This window comes from Mauremys mutica, chromosome 2 (assembly GCF_020497125.1).
Source record: "Mauremys mutica isolate MM-2020 ecotype Southern chromosome 2, ASM2049712v1, whole genome shotgun sequence".
NCBI classification, from domain to species: domain Eukaryota; kingdom Metazoa; phylum Chordata; order Testudines; family Geoemydidae; genus Mauremys; species Mauremys mutica.
Window position 1 is genome coordinate 83,801,544 of NC_059073.1, and position 17,886 is coordinate 83,819,429.

The 17,886-nt window shown below is 44.6% G+C and overlaps 1 protein-coding gene across 15 annotated transcripts in view; it reads left to right on the forward strand.

Moving 5' to 3' along the window:
- The window catches only part of TMEM241 (transmembrane protein 241), a 142,769-nt gene that overhangs the window by 18,218 nt on the left and 106,665 nt on the right, over positions 1-17,886 (forward strand). For 10 of the 15 annotated variants that reach the window (XM_045003307.1, XM_045003311.1, XM_045003313.1 and 7 more), the window contains exons 4-10: positions 1,148-1,229; positions 5,145-5,222; positions 6,760-6,785; positions 10,155-10,206; positions 13,393-13,441; positions 15,942-15,987; positions 17,693-17,728. In XM_045003307.1, coding sequence (XP_044859242.1) covers positions 1,148-1,229; positions 5,145-5,222; positions 6,760-6,785; positions 10,155-10,206; positions 13,393-13,441; positions 15,942-15,987; positions 17,693-17,728 — 369 coding nt within the window. Of the gene's footprint in view, positions 1-1,147; positions 1,230-5,144; positions 5,223-6,759; positions 6,786-10,154; positions 10,207-13,392; positions 13,442-15,941; positions 15,988-16,023; positions 16,070-17,692; positions 17,729-17,886 lie in introns of all 15 variants that reach the window. The other 5 variants (XM_045003310.1, XM_045003308.1, XM_045003309.1 and 2 more) reach the window with 5 other exon arrangements.

The following is a 17,886-nucleotide window of genomic DNA, read 5'->3' on the forward strand; positions in this document are numbered from 1 at the left end:
AGATCTCCTGGGTTTTTAGTCATGTGTCTTCAAAAGCCTAGATGAAAAGAAATGTACAGAAGGAGATGAAACATGATTTTATGTTTTTCTTTCATTGTAGTTGCATAAATCTTTGCACATATATCCTCATTTCAGCTCATTTTAATTTCACATTCTTGAATGGAGTTTTTATATTGCTTTTTGCATCATGTGACTGCACTTTTTGGGGCTTGTCCACAAGTCATGAACATGATGTAAACCCAGGGGCTTGTTTTGTAGTATTCAATTGACTTTGGAAGAACTAGGATTCCACACTTCTTAAAAATAAATATTCCGGCCTTACTTCATGATCTGTTAGGCCTGATCCAAAGCCAGATGAAATCAATGGAAAAATTCATTTACTTTAATTGACTTTGAATCAAGCCCTTAGTTGCTCCCCCTTTCCCCCCTTATTCAGGATTTGATATCACTCCCACTGAAGTTAAGCACTTGCTTGGTGCTTTTCCTCCCCTACCCTCTGAGACTTGCAGAAGAAAACAAATTGTGAAGACTCTTCATAAAGGTGAAACTTCAGCCCACAGCACAAAATATGACTAAGAAAAATTAGATCAAGCTGGAATGACTTCATTTGCCCATATTAGTTGTTAAACTGCCTCTAGAAGTTTGGCTTAGTCAAAGGTATGTCATTATGAAAACTCAAGAGGCAAATCTCACAGGGGCTAAGTGACCTGTAGGAGAAATATATTTGCAGACCTAGCTGAGGAATAAACATGTACATCCTGTGTATGTGTGTGTGTGTGTGTATGCATCACACAGGCCATTTTATACCTTCTTCCAACTTCTATTGAGCAGATTTCTGTCAAAATCAATCAGAACAATTGCTGTTAATGGAAGTTAAACAGGTATTCTGGGAAGATATATATTGGGGAGCACAACTTCTGCTTCAATAAAAAGGAAATTTGGGGTTAGGTGAGTTAACTTGTTCTTTTCTGTCCTGGAGAGTTCCTAAGTAAGTCGGCGGTGGGAATGTGAGGGCAAAACACTGAATTAAATATGTACAGCTTTGCTTGAGAAAGCCCTTTTACATTGGCCAGCATAAACAACTACTGCTAATGGCCATTTGTAAAAGGAATGTGGTAAATAATGGTATTTTTCATTTTTTTTACAGATCTGAAGTACTGACATGGATCCCGGCTTCAGCGCTTTTTGTGGGCATTATCTATGCAGGTTCCAGGGCATTATCTAGACTGGTAAGGAACACAGGGCCGCCCAGAGGGGGGGGGGGAAAGGGGGCAATTTGCCCCGGGCCCCGGGCTCTGCAGGGGCCCCCAAGAGAACAGCTGAGGCTCCCGCCTCCGCCCCTCTCCTGGAGCCCTAGCACATCAAGCGGCGTCCTCAGACAGCGCCGCAGTGTGTCTCCGCCGGGGCCCCTGAGCCCCACCCCGCTCAGAGCCGCGTGGTGAGGGGGCGGGGCTGGGAGCTCCGGGCTGAGCTCAGCTCCCTCCGCTTGGCGTGGAGCTCCAAGCCCCGCCCCCTCACCACGCGGCTCTGAGCGGGGCGGGGCTCAGGCCCCGCCGGCCACACGCTGCAGCTGTTCTGCGGGGCGCTGAGACTCTGGGTGAGGAGGGAGCCGTGGGTAAGAGGCTGGGGCCAGCGGGGTTGGCTAAGGGGCAGGGAGTCCTGGGGACAGTCAGGGCACAGGGAGGGGGCAGAGGTTGGGGGAGCGGTCAGGAGGCAGGGAATGGGGGGTTTGGATTGTGGGTGTTCTGGGGGGGGTGGATAGGGTCAGGGCCGCCCAGAGGGGGCGGGGCAAGAGGGCGCAGGAGCTTCTTCGCTCCCGGTCTTCGCCAGCGGGGGGTCCTTCCGCTACGGGGCGGAAGGACTCCACACTGGCGAATTACCGCCAAAGCGGGACCTGCCCCGAACACCGGGCTGCACTTCGGCGGCGGGTCCCGCTTCGGCGGTAATTCGGCGGCGGGGAGCTCCCGCCGCGGGTCTTCGGGGCACTTTGGCGGCGGGTCCCGGAATAGAAGGGCCCCCCGCCGCCGAAGACCCCGAGCCCCTGGAATCCTCTGGGCGGCCCTGAAGGAACACTCCAGTGGAAATGAATAACCAGATTCTCTATACTTCATGGATAAAGAAAATGTTCTACAAGCAAGGATTTCAGTGCTGTTTTACTAACACTACTAGAGATTAGAGTGTTGATTCTGCAAGATGTGGAGCATCACTGAGATGTACCTCGCACCCTGAACTCCCACTGACTTCAGTGACAGCAGAGAGGACTCAGCACCTCCCAGGAATGCTCAGCATCTTGCAGAATAGAGCCTCGCCAATCTGCCTTATGCAAACAGAAGTTGCTGGAGGTGTTACTAACTCTGTTTTTTAAATTGTTTTCCTCTATTGCAAATGAGATACATAATGAGATCAGTGGAAAAGGCTTGTGTCCCTTTTATAGGATATTTTTGACACATTATGGGGTTTGAAAAAATAAATTGCAAATTGTCTATTTGGGAAGAGATTAAGGGATTGAATGGATTCATAAAGTCATTTAAACTATACTAGGCCAGTGAAGATCTAGGTGAAGTCAAGTATGCTTTAAGTAATATTTAATATCATTTGTTTAAATTGCCTTCAGTATTTTTGAAAATGAAAATCCTGTGACTTTATTTTAAAAAACCCATATCAGTATTTTATAGGAATTGTCCAGTCTGTGTGATCAGATGCTGTGCAAACTTCCCTATGAGTTTTGTCAATGCATCCCAATCCAGACTTAGACAACACTCTTCGACTCCATGGCCAGATCATACCCACCCACATTAAAACCCACAAGAGGGATGGGGAGAGAAATTGCCATAAGGATCTGCTTGCAATGATACACCTCAACTTCATCTTGTTGGGTGGAGAGGGTGAAGGCAGGGCCCCCCACTGCCATGGAAAAGGCTGTGGGGCCCAATCTCATTCCCTGTGGGTTACAGTGGATCTTCAGGAAACTGGGGCCATTTGCCTGCAGATGGAATCTCACCCCTGGCCACCTACAATGGTGGCCTCTTTGGCTCCTCGTTAGAGCAGATCCATTTGGCTTCTCCTGGCTGTGACTAACCACAGATCCTTTAGAAAGGGCTAAAAGGAAACAATAATGCATCCTCAGGCTTCAGGCTGTATTGTCTTCTCTGCCTGCACTCCATAGGGATGGAGGAGGTACTGAGTAAGTCCTCCCCAGTCAGATCCTTGGTTCACCCACTCCTCCCTTGGTTTACCCAGTTTCCTCTCCTTCCTTACTGCCTGGATACATGGACATCCAGGAAAAAGGGGAATGTCTTTTGTGGGGAGAGGAAGGGTTGAGCCCACTTCTGTGCAGGATGGCAGAGATCCACACAATGAGGTTTCCGTCCATGCACAGATCTTAGGGGTCCATGTCCTAACCTCTCTTGAACAGAAGCTACCAGTCATACTTTGTTTTGTGATGTGGACAAGTCAGGATTTAAGGGCCAATCCTGCAAACACTTGGGCACATGAGAATTACTCATTAAAATAGTCCTGTTAGGTTCATGGACCCTAACTGGTGTGTAGATTCATGTATTTGAGTGAATTTCACTCCTGAATGCATGCTTCACTGTCCACTATAGGCATATAATACAGACGTAAGGAAAATTAATTTAACAGATCACTGGAGTTGGGCCTGCTCGCATCAGCGATATGTTTGGCTCTTGGATCCAGTGGTTTACCTCCTAAGTAGAAATTTAATTAATTGCATGGGCCATGCCAAGGGCCCAATCCTTCCAACACCTATAAGTGAATAACTTACACACATAATTGTTTACTGTATTGGGCTCTCTATTATTATTTGTGCACGTCACAAAACACACTGTCCATCTCTCTGCTCAGAACAGGTCTGGAACTGGAAGAGGATTGCTTGTGTCTGGACTGAGATGCATTGACAGAACTATGTAGGAAAGTCTGCACAGAATCCAATTGCACTGGCTGGTCCCAGACAGTAAACCTTCTGTCCATGAGAACTAAAGCCACTCATACATTTAAAAAAAAAATTCACATCAAAGATAATAAACATATGGAGAAGGTTAACTGAGCTGGTCAAATTGGAGCAATTGTTGGCTCTAAAACACATTTCTTTTGACTCTAGAAGGAGCCAATAGCATACAAAAAAAGTAGTAAATTGGCTCCACAAAAGGAATAATGTAAATTCTGGTGTCAACTTTCCTTGGATATCATTTTTTCTAGATTTTCCTATTATTGTGTCTAGCTCAAGATGCTAATATTAGATGGTCTCATTTTAACTTTCTCACTTGGCATCAGAAGTCCAAGTCCAGCTGTGGGGTCAGTACTTGTTAGGTTTTCATTATCCGTGAAAGAGCAGCTGACAATTTGCTGCCTACATGCACTTTTTTTTACATTTTCTTGCTAATTTAAAGGTGTCTAAAGCAATCATGTAAATGTGTTCATTGCTCCATCTGAATTGTCATTATAGCTAGGAATATTTTAGTAGGGACATTTTGTCCAGCTATTTGAAAAAGAAGAACAAAACACAGAAAAATGGTTTGAGGCTTCTTTGCAAAATAAAATCTAAGATGTGTTTGGTGCATACACTATTTATCATCCAAGTGGATCTCAAGCACTTTACAAACATGAACTAATCTCTCCAAGTCTGTTTTCCCCATCTGTGGATATTAATTTTTACTTTTCTCACATGAGTATTATGAGAATTAAAATCAACATTTTCTAATGTTGGGTTGCCTCAGTTTTTGGCTGTCAATCTGAGACACCTCAGACCTGATTTTAAAAAAAGTGCTGAGCACCTGCAGTCTAGTTGACTTCACCTGGAGTCAGATTAATCACTATTATTGTTGTCTATTTCTTGATTACTTTCATTGGAGTAGCAGCAAGAGGCCTCTCTGGGTCCTTTTGGCTTGAAGGTGGAATTCCAGTACTGCTTGAGTACCTTATTCTATACTACTTCCCTAGTTTATGGCAATTCTCCATAGGAGAAACTGATGGTAAACCTGTAAAACCATGGCATCCACAATGCCTTAGTCTTAAGTAACACCCAAGTTTCTGTATCAATAGACAGATATAGGAAAATGAATAACAGCTTACTGTAGAGAGAGAGGGTGCTAATTCTGAATGTCATTTTCCTCCTCCGGTGGCAGCCAATTCCTGTGTTCCTTACTGTCCACAATGCAGCAGAAGTTATAACCTGTGGATTCCAGAAGTTTGTGCAGAAAGAGGTAATCAATATATGAAAGGCCAGTTCCTGTAATGTAACTGCACTATAACAAGATGCTGTATTTCTTTTAATACCTAAATTAGTCCTGCATGCTTTCCTGCCTGCACTGATTGCACTGCAGTGAGTCTCAGAGACAGCAGTCACTGTCAGCAAATATCAAGCTATTGACCTTTTTCTTGGCTAGGGAAATACTTTGAATGTATATTGACAATTTGATCTGTATTTTTTAAGACTGGTTTGATCCTGATGATTTGTTCCTTTTGAAAATGAAAATCCCATCTCCTTTTGCCAGATATAAGAGCTTGATCCTTTAACCTCAATGGCAGGAGAATTGGGGCCCTTAAATCTTGCAGGTACAGTGTGTATAGTGATTTGATAAATGATATGAGTCTCGTGAACTATACAAAGCTAGAATTGATCGTATCTGAACATGAAGGTTGTGGGGGGAAACCATATATTTTTAGATGCTATGGGGTATGGTTGCACTGCTTTTTAAAACCCATGGCTCCGAATCTCAGAACCCAGGTCTACAGATTTGGGCTCATCGGGTTTGCGCTACAGAATTAAAAACAGCTGTGTGGACATTTGGGTTTGGGCTGGAGTTTGGGCTCTGAAGCCCAGGAAGGCAGGGTGGGCTTCAGAGACCGAGCCCCAGCCTGAACCGCAATGTCTACACAGCTGGTTTTAGGGCCATAACTACAAGTCCATTTCTGTAGACACAGACTCTGAGACTTGTTGCCATGTGTTTTAAAACGCAGTGTAGATGTACCCTGGTAGAGTGCAATTCCCATTTAAGTCAGGAGAAAGATTCCCATTTCCTTTAACAGGAGTGCGATGTGTCTCTAGTCTTAAGATGTATTGGAGATCCTGCTTATTAGAGATCAGTGTGATTTGCTGTGTAGAGTGGCCCTGGCAAGCACTTCATACCACATGAAGCCTCCTCTAGTTTGAAAGGAATCTTCCATTAATTACATCTGTGGTGTGTAGAATAAAAGACAAACAGCCAGCACTGGGTGCTGCTGAAAAACTGACGCTCAAAGGCTGTACAAATGTCTATAATTTGATCCAGCCACGCCACAGTCTGGGTGAATTAATAGCCAGGCTTTTGGCTCACTCCAAGATAAAGGCCAGGTATGAAATGCATATCTGGTTTCAGGTTAAGATGACCAGTATGCTGAAAATTCAGTTCTGAGATTGGTTTATGCCAATCTATAATCCTCATTCTACTGCAAACTAAGTGTCCCAGTCAAGCACAATGGCTGGTTTATTGTTGTTTGTCAGCCTCTGAACCAATTTATTTGCCGGTTGGGATGATCTATAATGGCTTTAACGCTTTGTTGGGAGACTCCTTTCCACCATATGTAGAACTTATTTTATTAAATTATTAGTTCTGAATTTTTGTTATGTAATAGCAAATATTTAGGGTCACCAGAGAAAATGTTTGAAATCTATCTCCCATTTTAATGCAAAAAATGACCACTTTTTCAGCGATCAGTCACTTTAAATCTTTTGAGCACATTTTCTTTCTTTTTATACAGCAGACCTCTCTCCTAAAAATCTGTAGGTAAGTTTTTTAAGCTACTCAGATGGGGTGAATTGCACTGGTTTTGGCTCTGGTTTCTATGTTTGCTTCAGGTAATGGAACACCAAAACAATGTATGACTTAAGACACATTACTGTGGGCAGCAGTAGGCCCACGTTGCAACATTTATGTAATTAAATTATCTTTATATATTTTCATTTTCTAAAAACAATTGTATAAATAGATTTCCCCGTCTCCCCCCCACCACCACCTTTGTATAACTTAAATGGCATTGCTGGAAGGCCAATGATTATAACTAACAAACCATTGCATGCACGGGATGGAGGCAAAAAATGTTTTGGAAAGGAAACATATTTCAAGTTTAAGCTTCCAAAGGATAATCATAAACAGCAAAAGAATGAAGCTTTAAAGTAGCTCAGAAATCGCCTTTCTGAAAATTATAGGGCCCAATTCTGCCACCCTTTCTCATGCTGGTGGAAGAATCTGGTCCTTTATTTGTTGTCCCTATAAGTTTAACCTCTGAAAAGGAGAGAGGGAGAATAAGAAATAGAAAAGCCATTCATTCAGAAGACCAAGTGCTCCTTCCCTCCCGCAGAACCCCTAGAGCAGCGGTTTTCAAACTTCTTTTCTGGGGACCCAGTTGAAGAAAATTGTTGATGCCTGCGACCCAGCGGAGCTGGGGATGAGGGGTTTGGTGTGTGGGAGGGGCTCAGGGCTGGGGCACAGGGGTGAGGGCTGCAGAGTGGGGCTGGAAATGAGGGGTTCAGGGTGTGGGAGGGGACTCGGCTGGGGCAGGAGGTTGGGGTGCGGGAGGGGTTCAGGGTTCTGGGCTGGGGGTACAGGCTCTGGGGTTGGGGTGCAGGAGGGGCTTCGGGTTGGGGGGGCTCAGGGCAGGGGTAGGGGATTGGGCGTGCTGTTGGGGCTCAGACTTACCTCGGGCAGCTCCCAGTCAGTGGCACAGCGGGGGTGCTAAGGCAGGCTTTCCACCTATCCTGGCCCCTCTAACTGCGTTGCGCCCCAGAAGCGGCCAGCAGCAGGTCTGACTCTTAAGCGGAAGCGTGCAAGTGGCTTCGCGCCGACTCTTGCCCACAGGCACTGCCCCCCCTCCCCCCAGCTCCCATTGGCCAGTTCCTGGCCAAAGGGAGTACGGAGCGGTGCTCAGGGCGGGGGCAGTGCGCGGAGCCCCGTGGCTCCCCACCTAGAAGCCGGACCCACTGCTGGCAGCTTCTGGGGAACAGCGTGGTGTCGAAATAGGTAGCCACTAGCCTGCCTTAGCTGGGCAGCACCGCCAATGGGACTTTTAACGTCCTGGTTGGCGGTGCTGACCAGAGTGACCCAGTGCCTGACATGCTGCGACCCAGTACTGGGTTGTGACCCGAAGTTTGAAAAACGCTGCCTTAGAGTGTGGATTAGCCACTTTGTTTTGGAGCTTGAGAGTAAAGCTGCCCCCTTGCTCCTAATCAGAGAAGATTAGTTTAACTTTTATGCTGCTTAGAAGCAACACGTTCATTGATGTTTTAGAACCTTTTTCAATCCAGGTGTTTTTTCCCCAGTGATCTTGTTATACATGGGTTTTGATCACTGAATTATCTCCATCAAGCATGCCTGAGTTTTTCTTGCTTGGTTTTGCTTTCCCCTGCCACGTTTTAAAAACAAACAAACCCCAACAACCAAAAAACACCTCACAACCCTGGAAAACTAACTGCAAAACAATTATTCATTATTGTTACTATTGATTCAGAGTTCCTAAATTTTCATGGTGTGTTGCAGAAATAAAGATAGACACGAACTTTGGCCCAAAATGCGTACATTCTGAATTAGGTGAATTTAAGAAATGACGACAAACAGATGACAAAAAGGGATACATGGGGAGGGATGAGGGTTACAACAATTAAAGTAAACAGGCTTAATTTTGCCCTGCATCTGAGCTCTGCCTGGCGCAGGGGAGAAGGGTGCTGTCAAAGAGCAGGTTATAGCTACCTGTTTCTGCAATTGACTCAGCCCTCATGTGAGTAAGAGCAGCTTTAGGGACCTTACACCAGGGCTGCCCAGAGGGGGGGGCAAAGGGGGCAATTTGCCCCGGGCCCCGGGCTCCGCAGGGGCCCCCAAGAGAACAACTGAGGCTCCCGCCTCCGCCCCTCTCCTGGAGCCCTAGCACATCAAGCGGCGTCCTCAGACAGCACCGCAGCGTGTTTCCGGGGGGGCCCCTGAGCCCCGCCCTGCTCAGAGCCGCGTGGTGAGGGGGTGGGGCTGGGAGCTCCGGGCTGAGCTCAGCTCCCTCCGTTCGGCGTGGAGCTCGCAGCCCCGCCCCCTCACCACGCGGCTCTGAGCGGGGCGGGGCTCAGGCCCCGCCGGCCACACGCTGCAGCTGTTCTGCGAGGCGCTGAGACTCCGGGTGAGGAGGGAGCCGGGGGTAAGAGGCTGGGGCCGGGGGGGTTGGCTAAGGGGCAGGGAGTCCTGGGGACAGTCAGGGCACAGGGAGGGGGCAGAGGTTGGGGAAGCGGTCAGGAGGCAGGGAATGGGAGGGTTTGGATTGTGGGTGTTCTGGGGGGGGTGGATAGGGTCAGGGCCGCCCAGAGGGGGCGGGGCAAGAGGGCGCAGGAGCTTCTTCGCTCCCGGTCTTCGCCAGCGGGGGGTCCTTCCGCTCCGGGGCGGAAGGACCCCCCACTGGCGAATTACCGCCGAAGCGGGACCTGCCCCGAACACCGGGCTGCACTTCGGCGGCGGGTCCCGCTTCGGCGGTAATTCGGCGGTGGGGGGCTCCCGCCGCGGGTCTTCGGGGCACTTTGGCGGCGGGTCCCGGAATAGAAGGGCCCCCCGCCGCCGAAGACCCCGGGCCCCTGGAATCCTCTGGGCGGCCCTGCTTTACACCAGTGGAGGATTGGTATATTAGAGTGTCTCTCCTTTGCACCCTCAGTCCACCGTGGCCCCAGTGTGCTCCCTATGCTAGGACTTGGGGGAGGAGTGGCTGGTGCAGGTGCCACCTCTGCTGGGTTTATGACAGCAGGGAACTCCCCTCAACAAGTGGAATTCTTTGCTGGCCATTTATTGCCATAACCTGACCCCCCATTTGTGCTGCCGGAGTGGAACAAAGGGGCTGGATGATAAGGGAGAATCTGGCACAATACGATTAATACTCTCAAGTACAAAGCTTGTCCACAGCATTAACTCATGTACATTTTGCATGGGTATTCTTTTCTGCTGATTAAATTCTTTTTTTGTTGTTAAATACAAAGGAGAATAGGTTAAATACCTTCCTGTTGGTGGAAAAAGTGATCATTTATGTAAAAATGAAGGGATGTCAGTGTGAGGTTGAATGGAAACTCCCAATCTGATCTGAGAGTGCAGCATTGGATTACGAACTATAGGTCTTTGTTTTCTTTCACACAGTGTGCTATTCCTTCTGATCGCAGCAGGGTGCCTTCCTTTGTTTGACACGCAGGTGGGTTCTGTTTTGTCAGCTGTCTTTGACCTTGGTATTGGGGAGTCTTGTTTCCAAGCCAGGGGAATATATTTGCATGGCTTTTGCGTGTGTGCTAAGGTAATTCACAGTCAGTTTTGTGAAGGGTTATAAAAGTGTCTCCTTGGCCTATTATGTTTAATAACAACTAGGGCTGTCAATTAATCGCGGTTAACTCACGCGATTAACTTACGCGATTAACTCAAAAAAATGAATAATCATGATTCATTGCAGTTTTAATCACACTGTTAAACAAGAGACTACCAATTGAAATTTATTAAATATTTTGGATGTTTTTCTACATTTTCATATATATTTTGTATTCTGTGTTGTAATTGAAATCAAAGTGTATATTTTGATTACAATTATTTGCACTGTAAAAATGATAAACAGAAGAAATAGTATTTTTCAATTCACTTCATACAAGTACTGTAGTGCAGGCTCTTTGTCCTGAAGGTGCAACTTACAAATGTAGAATTTTTTTTTTTGATTACATAACTACACTCAAAACCAAAAAATATAAAACTTCAGAGGCTACAAGTCCACTCAATCTTACTTCTTGTTCTGCCAATTGCTAAGACAAACAAGTTCGTTTACATTTTCAGGAGATACTGCTGCCCTCTTCTTATTTACAATGTCACCAGAAAGTGAGAACAGGCATTTGCATGGCGCTTTTGTAGCTGGCATTGCAAGGTATTTACGTGTCAGAGATGCTAAACATTCGTATGCCCCTTCATGCTTTGGTCACCAGTCCAGAGGACATGCTTCCGTGCTGATGGCGCTTGTTAAAAAAAATGTGTTAATTAAATTTGTGACTGAACTCCTTGGGGGGAGAATAGTACGTCCCCTTCTCAGTTTTACCTGCATTCTGCCATATATTTCATGTTACAGCAGTCTCGGATGATGACCCAGCACATGTTGTTTGTTTTAAGAACAAGTTCACTTCAGATTTGACAAAATGTAAAGAAGGTACCAGTGTAAGATTTGTAAAGATAGCTACAGCACTCAACCCAAGGTTTAAGAATCTGAAGTGCCTTCCAAAATCTGAGAGGGACGAGGTGTGGAGCATGGTTTCAAAAGTCTTAAAAGAGCAACACTCTGATGCGGAAACTACAGAACCCGAACCACCAAAAAAGAAAATCAACCTTCTGCTTGTGGCATCTGACTCAGATAATGAAAATGAACATGCGTTGGTCCACACTGCTTTGGATCGTTTTCAAGCAGAACCCATCATCAACATGGACGCATGTCCCCTGGAATGGTGGTTGAAGCATGCGCATCTGACACATAAATATCTTGTGACACCGGCTACAACAGTGCCATGAGAACGCCTGTTCTCACTTTCAGGTGACATTGTAAACAAGAAGCGGGCAGCATTATCTCCTGCAAATGTAAACAAACTTGTTTGAGCGATTGGCTAAACAAGAAGTAGGACTGAGTGGACATGCACTCTAAAACTTTACATTGTTTTAATTTTGAATGCAGTACTTTTGTACATACCGGTAATTCTATATTTGCAAATTCAACTTTCATGATAAAGAGATTGCATTACAGTACTTGTATTAGGTGAATTGAAAAATACTATTTCTTTTGTCTTTTTATAGTGCAAACACTTGTAATAAAAATAAATATAAAGTGAGCACTGTACACTTTGTATTCTGTGTTGTAATTGAAATCAATATATTTGAAAATGTAGAAAACATCCAAAACATTTAAATAAATGGTATTCTATTATTGTTTAACAGTACGATTAATTTCACGATTAATCGTGATTAATTTTTTAATCATGATTAATCGCACAATTAAAAAAATTAATCGCTTGACAGCCCTAATAACAACATAGTATATGAGCATTATTATCTTATTTATTTGCATTATGGTAGCTTTTAAGAGACTCAGTCTTGAGGAAGGATGTTCCAGTGGTTAAGGTGTTAGCCTGGGATTCAGGAAACCCAGGTTTAATTTCTTGCTCTGCCACAGACTTCCTAGGTGATCTTGGGCAAGTCACTTTGCTTCTCTGTACCTCAGTTTCCTGTCTGTAAAATGGGGATAATAGCACTCGTGTTGTAAGGATAAATTATAGACTGTGAGATACAAAGATGCCATAGCAGCACGGAGAGCATCCGTCTATGATAGACAGTCATAGACCAGGACCCCATTATTCAGGTACTGCACAAACATAACAAAAAGATGGGGCCCTGCTCCCTGAAGCTCACAAACTAAGTAGTAGGAGTTAAGTCATTTTTTCCTGACAGTGAAGTTTTTTTGTATTTATGGTATGTGTGCATGTGTCATGAAAGAGTGGATACTGTAACAGAAGGTACACATCTGGGGCAGGCCTAGTGATCTGCGCTGCAATCTTTGTTTGATCCAGTCATATGGTCTCTCCTGTTACAAGCCTGCAGAGGCTGATCTAGGGTACTTGTACACAGCAAAAATACCCCCGCAGCAGTGAGTCTCAGAGCCTGAGTCAATTGACTCGGGCTTGCAGGTCTCGGGCTGCTGGGCTAAAAAATAGCAGTGTAGATATTTGGACTCAGGCTGGAGCCTGGGCTCTGAGACCCTGAGTCCAAATATCTACACTGCTATTTTTAGCCCTGCAGCCCAAGCCCAGCAAGCCTGAGTCAGTTGACCCTGGCTCTGAGACATGTTACTACAGGTCTTTTTAGCTGTGTAGAGGTACCCTTGGAGAGACGGAATAACTGGCTACTGTGGGAAGAAACATATTGCAGTACTCTGCAGCAGTCCCCTATCTGCTGTGCTAATTTAGGAGAATTAGTTGTGACAGGTTTCTGAGGGAGTCATGTCTCTTCTCCTCTGCTTGAAGAAGAGTAGCTGTAATGCCAGGGTTTGACAGCAGAGAGTGGAGATTAGGGGGGTTGTTGGATTCTCAGGTTATTTAAATCAGTGCATGGAAGCCAATTGAGCTATGCTGATTTTTACCAGCTGATGAGCTGGTCCATGGAATATAAAGTCCAGATACACTGAGGGAGGATGATCCTCTGGGCTCCAAAAGAGTCTTTGAGAAATCTTTAATCTCACCTAATGTGTTGTTGTTTATAGTGCAGTTCCCATTGCTTTTAATTTGTGAAACCAAATACAAAAGAAGTATTTGTGGACTTATTTACATGCATGTGCATATATTTATTTAGATGTTCTCTGTTGCAGTTTGATCCAGATGGCTATTTCTGGGCTCTAATTCACTTGATCTGTGTTGGTAAGTTTTGAAAAACTTGTCTGAGAAAATAGAGAAAACCCATTAAGCAGGCAAATTATGGCCTTCTTGTGAAAATAGGGAAATTTAAACTGATGATAAAAAGAAGAAGAAATACTTTGATGAAAGGTAAGAGAGGGTTTATTGTTATACTGCCTTGCACAGCAGAAAATAGGAAAGCTCCCTCCCCACCCCGACTGCCTTTATAGCTTTTTTAATTGAAAACAACAATAGAAGAAAGTAGGCATGGCAGTCAATGGTAACTCTGGATCAGAAAATTCACATATAATTTTAATAAACAGTGGTTGTTTTGCAGGGTTTTGATGCTGTGCTCACTAATAGATCTTCCTTGGAAAACATTTACTAATAGCTTGTGGTCTGGGCTTTACTTGCACACACTGATTTCATTTAAAGAGTCCGTTAACAGATAGTATTTTAAAATACTGAAAATCTGTGCAGAACATACTCCTGGAGGAAGGGTGGTGAAATTTTGGGTTATATTTGTATATGAGTATACAATCCTCTTGCATTTTTTAATTTAAACTGTGGTTTTCTTTTCTATGGGCATTTGGATATTTTTCTGTAATTTGAATAATTTTTGGGATAATTGGCGTTGGCATAGTAAATCTGATGTCAGTGACACACTCTTTCTCCAGGCTTGACTGCTTAAGCTACCATGGAATCTGCAGATCGGGAAAGTAGAAATAATTAAATAATAATGCATTTATTAATATATAGGGTCTTAGCGATAGGTCATTATTTACAAAAAATAAATATAAATGTTTTTCTAATTTTAAATTGACACAACTCAATAAAACATATACACATTTTAAAAGGACAAAATTTAAAAACACAGGATTAACCAGTCTCTGATTCAGCTGCACCTTTAAAATCACCACCCCTAGAAGGGTGGTCTTGTGGCTAAAGCATTGGACCAGGTCTCAGAAAACCTGAACTAATTCTTGGCTCTGCAATACACTTGCTGTATGCCCTTGGGCAAGTCCCTCAAACCTAGATCCTCCTGTTGGGTGCCTAAATACTTCTGAAGATCTGGGCCTTGGTCTGTCTGTGTGTCAGTTCCCCATCTGTAAAATGGGGATAATAATACTTCCTTTCCACCTGGTCTATTAAGGTTATAAACTTTTTGGTGCAGAGATTATCTCTTACTTTATGTTTGTATAGTGCCTAGAGACTCTATTCTAGTCTGGGACAAGCTATGGTGTTAATCTGTGTGATGGGGCGTCCACCCCACACTGGCAGAGAAGGGGTTAATACAGCCCTGGGGAGGCTGCACAAGAAGTAGCCAATAGGAGAGAGGCTGCAAGGAAGAGAGGCTGCCAGTCATGGACCAGTGGTCCCATATAAAAAGAGCCACAGGGCAGAGCAGAGTTAGTTGCTGCTGGGAGCCCAGGGAGTGAGGACTGCATCCCTAGAGGGCTGAGAGAATTGTAAGCACCTTGGCCAGAGCAGTGGCTGGCTCCTGGGACTGAGCTGCTGAGTGCCTTGAGGTGAGGGTGAAGAAGATGTTTCCCTGGGCCATGGGGAAGTGGCCCAGGGAAACAGAGCAGCATTGACAGTAGAACAGCAGGAGGCTGCTATTTACAGGGTTCCTGGGTTGGGGCTTGGAGTAGTGGGCAGGCCCTGGTCCCCCCACTTGCCACTGGGGAGGTGGCTGGACTGTTGGACATAGATACCCCTTCCCCCCAGCTCCTGAAAGGGGGAAATACAAATGACGACCTACTGGAGGGCTGAGTTGAGAAGAGGATGCTGCGAGAGGAGCCGTAGGCAGCAGCAAAGACAGAGTGCTGATGTGCAGACCCTGGATGGGTTGGCCTTGAGCTAATCCCCAGCATGACCTGGAGGAGGTGCCAGTCCGGCAATGAGGGCTGCATCCTGTGACAACCTGTTCCACAGTAGTCTGCTGCACACTAAGTGTCCACGTGGACCCTGCAGGCATGCACTGTTTTCTAGTGATTTTTGATCTAACTTGCTTTGAAACAGGAATAGATCAAAGCACACTAAGGAACTATTAGGGTATGTCTATGCTGCAGTGAAAAACCTGTGGCACTGAATCTCAGCGCCTGGATCAGCTGACTCAGGCTCCTGGGGCTTAGAATGTGGGGCTTAAAATTGCAGTATAGATATCTGGGCTCAGGCTGGCGCCTGGGCTCTGAGACCCACCCCCTTGTGAGGGCTCAGAGCCAGGGCTCTAGCCCGAGACAACAAGTCTACATTACAATGTTATACCCCTGCAGCCCAAACCCCACAAGCCTGAGTCAGCTGATCTGTGCCAGCAGGAGCTGTGCCATGGGTCTTTTATTGCAGTGTAGATGTGCCCTCAAGAACAGTTATTTTAGGTAATTTTTGTTAGCAATTGTGTGCATCCTTTGTGCCTTGCTGGTACAAAGTACAAATATCTGCGTGTACCAGTATCAAATGAATACAGCATGTTAACCAGAATGATCGTATATTAGACCAGTTACACATGTCATTTCAATTACAGGGGTTTACAAAGTCATTCACAAGTTGTGGAAAACTAGTTCCTTAAGGTAACTTTTTTTTTAAAAATATTTTCTCTTTTAAAGGAAAGGCATGGCCATTACAGAAGGTAGACATTTATTTAGATGACAGGTAAACTATAGGCCTCTCTACTCTGCTTTATTGAGATAAGTGAGGTGACCCTTGATACATTAGCTTTCTTTGATGGCTACCAACTGACCAATAGTAACTTTTCTGATAAAATGAAAAGCGTTGACTGTCACCCTTATGTTACACCTAAGTGTATTGTATACAGCACTAAGATGAACACTGCTAACTCATGCTTGAATTCACTTTCAACAGTACATTATTAATGAATCATGGCCCAATTCAGAAAAACATACCTCTTGATTCCTGGCACAGTTATTTTAAAAACGTTGGCTTGTGTTAAGCTTGAGTGCTGCAGAGTCTGCACTTATTTTTTTTTTCTCTCTTTCTCCACTATAACAGATGCAGGACAAAATTTTCAAAAGCACCTAAGTGACAGGTACCTGAAACTCATGGACTTTCAATGAGATTTAGGTGCCTTAATCATTTAAGCACTTCTGAAAATTGTACCCCAATCCTATGAGCACTCTAGCACTTGCGTAACTTTATTCATGTGAGTAACTCCTTTGAAATCAAGTCGGCCTGGATATTTGTCCTGTCATTACTCTGCAGTAGCATATATGGATATGGGTGCCTGTGGCTGCAGGATATGTACATATAAACTGTATTATAATATGGTTGGACTGAAATTTATTTTCCAGACTGGTTGCCACATGTGTTTAAAGACGAAGGGTACGTCTACATTGCAGTGTAAGCTCAGGTTAGCAGAACTCGAGTTAGCAGACCCTGAGTTTGTTAACGTTGGGCAGGGGTAGGCAACCTATGGTTTTCAGTGGCACTCGCACTACCCGGATCCTGGCTACCGGTCCGGGGGGCTCTGCATTTTAATTTAATTTTAAATGAAGCTTCTTAAATATTTTAAAAACCTTTATTTACTTTATATACAACAATATTTAGTTATATATTATATATTTATCGAAAGAGACCTTCTAAAAACATTAAAATGTATTACTGGCACACGAAACCTTAAATTAGAGTGAATGAATGAAGACTCGGCACAGCACTTCTGAAAGGTTGCCGACTCCTGTCCCAGACTTTCTAGTGCCCTCCCAAAAGGTGGCTACTCTAGACCTTTGTTCATGGTGCATTGTGGGAAAATTTGACTGTCCACTAAACTTGCTTTTCCCGAGGACAAAGAAAGTCAGCCCATGAGATAGTGGAATTCTTTTGGTGGATTCCCAGAGTACGAGTCCAGTGGGGCCGCAGCTATGCTGCAAAGCAATAAAGCTGGGTCCCGGCTTGACTCAGGCTCAGACCTTTCACCCCCCTGCAGTCCTGGGACCCTGAGTCCAAGCCCTGGGTTAGTGTGAGTTGTGTGTAGGTGGAAGGCTGGTTAATCTTGTGCCTGAGTTCGAACCCTGGGCTTACACTGCAACGTAGATGTACCTTAAGGCCCCAATGCTTAGTCAGACAAAACTTCTATAGAAGTTAATGGGAGTTTTTCCTTAGTAAGGACGACTGAACAATAAACTTGAAATATTGTTACAACCATTTAAATGTTTTAAATTAATATATTGATATTTCAAATCACTGCTAGCTAGAAAGTGCTGCCATTAGACTGGTTTACTGATAGAGCTCTTCTTTTTTTTTTTTCTTTTTTCTCCCTAGTGATTTAGACCAACAATATATAAACTATGTATTCAGGTAAAATGAATTTGCTTTTGATACACAGTGATTGTTCTTAGATGGTGGATGTTTCCATTTTCAACAGTGCCTTGTTTCGGAAGCACAGCTGATGCTCCTGCTAACCAAATACATCTAATGTACCTTTATAAAAGGGCCTGGGTCCAACAGTAGAATAT